The following is an 8,768-nucleotide window of genomic DNA, read 5'->3' on the forward strand; positions in this document are numbered from 1 at the left end:
TATAGAAAAATTAATAAAACTATATATTTTATATATACTTTATCTATAAGGCTCAATTTAATTTTAATTTTTTATAAATTGATTTTAATTGAGTTTTTTACCTGTAATTTTGGATTTTGTCCCGAATATTATTATATATATATATATATATATATATATATATAGTCACCCTAGTGCACAGGATTCTTGTGATCTCATATTTCAATGTTAGTAATTAACATAACAGTATAAGACAACTAAAGAATACCCAGTACTACACACTGCACCTCACAACCACTTTGCCATACAATACACTACACAACAACACACCACACTGGATTACACATCACACAACACAACATCACAGACAAAAGTGAAATTATGAAATATTTAATACCTTCACACCATCAATACAAGATGCATTGTTTTGACATGGATTGCTGAGACAATCATCAATGTTCTTTGAACATGTTGGTCCTGTGAAGCCAGTGTCTGTACAATTACACTGATATCTGAAGTAAAGAAAATGAGATATTATTATCACAAACATCTGATCTGTCGGTGGCATTGGCATCACTCATTTATTGCAATAATAACAAGCTTCGCAAGTCTTTTCATTGTCTACTCACACTCCATTTCACTGCTATCCATTGACTACCAGCCAATGAGATACACTGGTTCAAATGTACAGAAAACTAAGGACAGGTGAGGGAACAACAAGCAGGTGTATTAGTTTGATGCTCAGAAGAACAGAAAAGTCTTTGAAGAAAATAAAATGGAGAGACCATGTATCTCCTTTACAGCAGCACACCTGTTTCTGTCCTCGTTCTTCTCTCTCTCCCTGGCTGGGTAGCCATGTACCTTCTCTACAGCAAGAAACCTGTTTCTATCTCTTTGTCTCACTATAATCTTTCATCACCTCCTCCAATGCCCCCTCCCCTCTCAAAAGATCTTTGTTTTGCAAGTTACTTGGTGACCCTGCCAGTGTTGGTGCCACTTAAAAATCATACAGTCCACATTGTAAAGTGGCTGGCATTTGGAAGGGCATCCAGTTGTAAAAACCATGCCAAAACTGACCGTGCTTGTGCCATGTAAAAAGAACTCAGTCCACTTTATCGAGTCACTGGTGTTAGAAAGGGCATCCAGCCATAAAAACCCTGCTGAAACAGACACAGAAGTCTGGTGCAGGATCCTGCCAGGCCAGCTCCCATGAAACCATCCAATCCATACCAGCATCAAACGCAGATGTTAAACGATGATGATTATGATAGAGAGAGAGAGAAAAAATGTGTCAGGATTAACAGTTTTGAATGATGAAATGACTGTCCCTCACTTGTCTTTGTCTTTTGTTTTCTGTACATTTTAACCCAGTTTGATCCTGCCTGACTCAACTTCCTCCTCTCATAGACCCTTATCTCTCTTACCTTCTTCTCAGACCTTTTCTACCTTTCCTTATCCACTTTACCATCATTCCACTCAGCTTATCATTGGAACTTTACATTTCTTGGACTCTACCATCATGGATCTTATTGCACACTGTTGCTATTGAGATATACTATTCATTTAGATAATACAGTTTTATATTTAAGAGATGAGGAATGATATACATTATTTACATATGATGGATATTTGTCCTCATCTTGTTTGTTGTTAACACAACATTTCGGCTGATATACCCTCCAGCCTTCATCAGGTGTCTTGGGGAAATTTTGAACCTGGGTTCAAATGGCATGCTTTAGAAAACCCATCAAGCCAAGTGATATCATAGTTGTGACAAATATTGGTGTCATGCTAACTGATATCTGTGCCAGTGGCCTGTAAAAGCACTCATTACATTCTCGGAGTGGTTGGTATTAGGAAGGGCATTCAGCTGTGGAAACCATGCCAAATCAGACTAGTGTCTAGTACAGCCCCTCAACTTACCAGCCCTGGTCAAACTGTCTAACCCATGCCAGCATGGACAACAGACATTAAATGATGATGATGATATATGATGGGCTTCTTTCAGTTTCCGTTTACCAAATCCACTCACAAGGCTTTGGTGGGACCAAGGCTATAGTAGAAGATATTTGCCCAAGGTGCTATGCAGCGGGACTGAACTCAAAACCATGTGGTTGGGAAGCAAGCTTCTTACCACACAACCATGCATAATGTATGAGTAGGCATGTGTACTGACTCTAAGTTAATATATGCATTTGTTCCTAGTAGGTATACTAATTCTTTAAATATGTGTCTATGCTCCCAAGAAAATACCAGTCAAGTTCTATGGTCAATGGTATCAACTAACTGCCTCCCATTTAAATTGCTGGCCTTGTGCCTAAATTAGAAATATTAGCTGATAGATTGAGCCCTAATATTGCACTGTTTATTTATAAAAAGGAGAGAGTAAAAACGAGTATAGGACATCTAACCCCCATGGACAATAACCGCCCTTTCCCCCAAGATAATAACTGCCCTTCCCCCAAGGACAATTACTCCTGAGGACAACAGATGATTTAAAACTTCTTAATATATTGGTGGGGGTGTAATTAACCAAGAGAGGTAATTGTCCTAGGGGGAACTGTCCAATGGGGTGGGGGTAATTGTCTTAGAGGGGTATAGTAAAAACACTGTTGAGGGTAAATCCTTGTCCGAAATTCAGAAGAATTTGTATTCTTCATGCTGAGATACTTGATTGTGTTTCTGTGTCACTGACTGAAGGTGTCTTGATGTGTTGGTAAGTATAAGTACTAGTTGTACATCAGAAGACCAGTGGACAGAAGATATTTTACTTAAAAAAAACCAAGGGCTGGTAACAAGACGGACATGGACTACGACCTCAGTAGCTCTCAGTCAAACTATGCTAATATGGAAAAAGTGATCTAAATACTAAAGGGTTAATGAAGATCAAAACTTGTAACCTTACCTATTCAAAAGATCTTTGCATTGACCAAAGTTTTTACAAGGATTGCTTTCACATTCATTGATATCGATCTCACAGTTCTTGCCTTCTGTTCCATTGATGCATGAACAGTTGTATGAATTGATGCCATCTTCACATGTTCCATTGTTCTGACACGGATTGTTGACACAGTCATCGATGTTAATCTCGCAGTTTTTACCTAAGTCAGAGAAGATAAGAAATTTCAGATTCAGTGGAAAAATTTTGCAACTCCTCATTCACATTGGTTACAATATGTCATTTGATGTATAAATTCATCCAAGCAGTTAACTAGACACAGATGCCAGGTTTCCCTCAAATAGCACCCTAGTCTCTTTCAAAAAGCAACAATGCATTCAACAATACAGTCTTAAATATACAAAAAGAAGAAGATAATGACATACGGAATACCATTGATCATAGTCTGCTAGATCAAAGCTGACAGGAGGTTAAACTGATATAAATAGGAACTAAGTACAAATTTCATAGTGTTGCATCAGCTTACAATGTTAGATTTAAATCCGATAATGCTAAAATAGACTAGCAAACTTTATATCTTTTTCAAGTGACTATAACATTGAGAGATGGAGAAAAAAAACTGAAAACAACTTCGACATCTTCCAGTGGTTAGAAGTGATAAACAAATTTATGATGAAAATACAATCAGTTACAATAATTATAATTTCCATGAAGAAATGGCTATTAGATCCTTTGACAAAATTAGTTTTGAGCAGCTGTATGAGTCAATGTTGCCTTTCATTACATTAGAGTCAATAATATAAATATTAGTAATAGAGTATGGTTGGGTCAGTCCATTATATCTATCTTGTGTCCAAAAGTAGAATTTCTTGGTGACTAGGAAAAAAGTTCTTAACGTAGGATGAGAAGAAAATTATATTCCTATAAACTAGCAGTAATATAATCTCTATCTTTAGTTCAAAAAGTTTTATAAATATTAATTTATTCTGACCAGACAAGGTCAATTGTCTCCACAACATTGATACTGATGATAGCCAGAGATCTTGAGAGAATGAGGCCTCCCAGATCAAGATAAAGGGAGATAAGCTATCCTGCAGGCGTGTCTAGCTTATGCTGTTTAAAAGTCGAACCTTTGAATTTACTACAAAACAAATCAGAACTTTAAATCTTATTTCTTGAGGAAATTGTATCTTGAAATGAAATCAATCAAAACTGCAATTTATATTCTCTCTGTAGAGCAAACCCAAGAAAAACTTGACTAGTTTTCATTGATCTCTGCTATCTTATATATATATATATATATATATATATTTATTCATTTATTAATATTCAGAAAGATTTTCTTTAAGAAATATTTGAAGAAAACAGAATCACAGATTATTAAACAAGAACGCACTTAAGCGCAACATGAATGCCATTTTTTTTTTAAAGATGTTTTTAGATATTTGATAATTTATATTTTAAGAAAATCTCTTTTTAAATATTGTGACTGTATCAATAACATTTTTCCAAAATTTTTTTCTGAATATATATATGTAAATACCTGTAAAACCAACTTTACAACTACATACAAATTTCTCTTTTGGGTCAGACTTGCAGGTGCCACCATTTTGACAGCGTCCAGTTGAATTGGTGCAGTAGTCAAAAAATAATTCACAATTACGACCTAATGAGATAGAAATGAATAGTAAATCATGACATAAAGAAATTATTGTTATTTATTATTATTATTATTATTATTATTATTATTATTATTACATGTGCCTCGTTTATCACAGATTCATTCATCACTGATCCAGGATAACACAGTATGCTATGCCTAGCATGAACTGATCTATGATATGAGGGTCAGCTGAAAAGTTCATATGCTGACCAAGATACTCTCATGCAATGTGACTGAATGAGGTTTAACTTTCAACATACTTCCCTTTGCAGCCCACACACTCCTGCCTTTTGCATCCCCCAAAAAACTGAGGCCATTACTTTCCTTGCAGACAAAATGATGTTGGAGCAGATGCAGAAGGGTGTTTCCATTGCATGGATAGTCTCTTTGTCTCTGGTTCCAAGTGATGAACCCAACACTCATCTTGGCTTAAGAAACATTCAAGGAAACCAGACGGATCTGCCTTAAATGTCAGATTTTCCTGTGATGTGATCAGCCTGGTGCCCCTTTTCACCAATGGAATGCAAAAGGCATAGTATTTATTAACTATTTTCAAAGGGGTCACACCATCAATGGAGAGTACTATGCCAACTTGCTGAGGCAATTACAAAAGCTTATCACGACCAAACGCCCAGGAAAACTGATGAAAGGGGTCTTGTTTTATCAGGACAATGTTCCAGCACACAAGTCCTTGCTTTCAATAGCTGTTGTGCATGACTGTAGCTTTCAGCTGGTTGATCACCCTCCCTATTCTTCTGATTTGACTACATCTGACTATCATCTGTTCCCCACTATGAAAAAACACTTGGTTGGGAACCAGTGTTGCAGTGATGGCAACATCAAATCTGTTGTTGATGGCTTTTTTGACTAACAGGATGAAAGTTTCTTCACCAATGAGATCCAAGTACTGCAACACTGATGCAAAAACCTTCATCATGCCAAGTTCGTTGTGCAGAATGTTATCAATTTTCTCATGGGATATGCTAATAGCATTGGCTATTTGATTTATAGTCAATCACCTATCGTCCAACATTGTGTTCATCACACAATGTTTTCCTCAGTGGTGAAAGGTGCAGGATGTCCAAACTTTGGGTCATCTTCAAGACACTCCTTTGCCCTCCTAAATTCAGCTGCCCACCTTTGCACTGTTGATAAAGCTGGAGAGTCATACCCTAATGTAGCAACCATGTCTGCATGAATTTCTTTAAGAGTTAAACCCTTTTTCTGCAGGTACTTGATAAACACAACGTTGCCAAATTTTGTCCATTTTCAAGAGATGCCACAACTAGTTACTTTAAGAGCCTTCTTTAAGCATTATTGCATGCAGAATTTCATAGCTCAAGCATCACTCTTTCATCGTCGGCAATATGAACTTTTCAGCCCACCTTCGTAACATGGGTCAATGATCAATCAAAGATTCTGTTTGTACCACAAAAACATGCCCCATCAACTACCCACAATGCTCAGTTATCTAAAATGCACTGAATATCATGTGTTTACATGGCCATGCTGCGAGGCTGTGTATTTCCACATGTATTTGCATACATATACCTATTAACATGGGACCAGTGAAGAGACAAAAGACAAAAGCACCTGATCCTAACAAACAGTGCAGATGATTGTCTTCTCTACAGGAAAAGGTAGAGATGATCCAGAAAATGCGTGGTAGTAGAAGCATCACTGTTGTTGGTTGTGAGTTTGGTGTCAACCAATCCACAATTCATTCCATTTACGAAGTGCATCGAGATGATTCATTGATCACAGTATTTTTGGGTACCAAATCCTCATGATGAACAAGGATAGATGTATTATTATTACTACTACTACTACTACTACTACTACTGAGTGACATTACTTGGTAAGGTTATTGCTACAGATATTCTATAGAAATTATAGCTAGAATTAATTTTTGTTATGACATTTCATATCTGAGATGCTGAAATGTCATAACAAAAATCAGTTATAATTTCTATAGAATATCTGTAGAGATAACCTTAACAAGTGATGTAAAACACACTGCTAACACAGTAGAACAAAGTATAGATTAATAAAATTATTCAATATACTCTTTAGTATATTATGGTTGCATAATGAAATACCATGTCCCTACAAGTCATTAATATTGAGTAACAGGACAGTACACACCATCAAAATAATGCTGGGGTACAAATATACAAAGCCCAATCATGACTACCGGCCTGATATGGGTACATCAGGTACATGCATCACAACCATATGTGCGCAACATGGTGACCTCATATTGAGATAAACAGTACATGACTTTGCAAGTGGGTCTCAGTTAAAATTTTCTTCAGGTTGAGTAGCCCATCATGCTCAAAAAAGGTCCCTGAATAAGAATCGTTTAAGGATGATGACTGAAACACCCCTATTTCCAGGAGTGAACTATTCAAACTCAAAAGAATTCCTCTCAACACATAGTTCTGATTCTCCTTCACTACTCCTACTCATGATCAGAAATGCACATATTGTCGGCCACTAAGAGACATGTTCAACTGGTTATGATCAAGCAATTGATAAGCAAATCTGGAGTATTTTGCTGTGGCCCATATTTTAGACCAAGACATGTTAACATTTCCAATCAGCTAAGATCAGAAGCCACGAGAGTCAGTGGTACGGTATCAGGGCTATTATCATTATTATTGTTGTTGTTGTTGTTATTATTAAGGCAGTGAACAGGCAAAATTGTTACCACGCCAGGCATAATGCTTAGCAGTATTTCATCCATCTCTACATTCTGTTCAAATTCAGCCTAGGTTGACTTCACTTTTCGTCCTTTCGGGGGTCAAAATAAATACCTGTTGAATACTAAGGTCGATGTAACTATAACTGATTTATCCCCTCCCTCAAAACTGGTGGACCTGTGCCAAAATTTGAAATTATTATTATTATTATTATTTTTATCAATTTTATGTCACATTAATATTGAGAGAGTTTATCATCTTAAATATGATCTTAAAATTTATTTTGAAAAATTATACCAACTTACCTACAGTATATTTGCCCTCACTTCCAGAATTGTCACAGGTGCATAAAAAACTTCCTTGTCGATTAGTGCAATGACCACCATTCAAGCAGATACCATGATTTTCACCAGGAAATATATAATTACATTCGTTAATGTCATTCTCACAATTGGTGCCGTTGTAACCAGTTGGGTATTTTAAGTGCACATTGTTCTCAATTGTTTCTATTTTAAAATCACACTCACATTTATAACTTCCAATACTATTTAAACATTTGCCATTGTGTTGACAAGGTTTCTTTTCACATTCATTAATGTCTTCTGAACAGTTGTTTCCTTTCATTCCTATAAATGAACAATATTTTTAGATTTATAAGTAAGGAATTGTTTTGCTTTTCATCATTATTATTATCATTATTATTGCAAATACAGCAATGAAGATGAAAAAATACAAAAAGTGAAAAAGATTATTCCATACACATTTATGAACTAATGATATTATTTATTTTATTACATTACATTTAATAGCCTAGTCTTAATATTATAATCATTATTTAACATCTCTTTTCCCATGTTGGCAATGGGTTGGGCAGTTTGACAAGAATAGACAAGCCAAATGACTCTGCTTGGTTCCATAATTCCACCCCAACACCAAAAAAAAAAAAAAATTAAGGTACATGGCCTGATGGTTAGAGTGTTAGATTCATGACCATAAGGCCATAGTTTCAACTTCCAGACTGGGTGGTATATTGTGTTCTTGAACAAAACACTTCATATCATGTTGCTCTGGTGCAATCAGCTGAAAATAGGTACCTGTAATAGCTGGAGGAATAGCCCTACTACAAACTGGTGACCTATTCAGTGAAGAGTATCGTATTCTCAGTTCCATCTATACACCAAAGAAACTGAGAAAACCTTCATGCTAATGATCCTGCAGACTCAAGAGCCCAAACATGGTAAATGAAGTTACTCTTTACCTTTTCCTTGCTTCAGTCATTAGACTATGACCATACTGGAGCACAAACTTTGGTCAAATAGATCAACCCAAGTACTTATCTTTTTTAAGCTTGGTACTTATGTTATTGGTCTCTTGCCAAACTACTAAGTCACAGGGACATAAACACACCAACAATGGTTGTCAAGCAATAGCTTGGGGCAGGGGGCAGGGAACAGACAACTACCCACCCATGTATGTGTGTGTGTGTGTATATATATATATATATATATATATATATATATATATA

General features: G+C 36.0%; 1 protein-coding gene across 2 annotated transcripts in view; it reads right to left on the minus strand.

Annotated features, from left to right (window-relative positions):
- Positions 1-8,768, minus strand: part of LOC106873032 (protein crumbs) — a 201,573-nt gene that overhangs the window by 85,532 nt on the left and 107,273 nt on the right. For both annotated transcript variants that reach the window (XM_052972968.1, XM_014920238.2), the window contains exons 12-15: positions 7,549-7,869; positions 4,422-4,544; positions 2,885-3,080; positions 377-491 (exon numbers count right to left, since the gene is read on the minus strand). In XM_052972968.1, the coding sequence (XP_052828928.1) occupies positions 377-491; positions 2,885-3,080; positions 4,422-4,544; positions 7,549-7,869 (755 nt within the window). The remainder of the gene's footprint in view (positions 1-376; positions 492-2,884; positions 3,081-4,421; positions 4,545-7,548; positions 7,870-8,768) is intronic.

Source organism: Octopus bimaculoides, chromosome 1, assembly GCF_001194135.2.
Source record: "Octopus bimaculoides isolate UCB-OBI-ISO-001 chromosome 1, ASM119413v2, whole genome shotgun sequence".
Taxonomy (NCBI): Eukaryota; Metazoa; Mollusca; class Cephalopoda; order Octopoda; family Octopodidae; genus Octopus; species Octopus bimaculoides.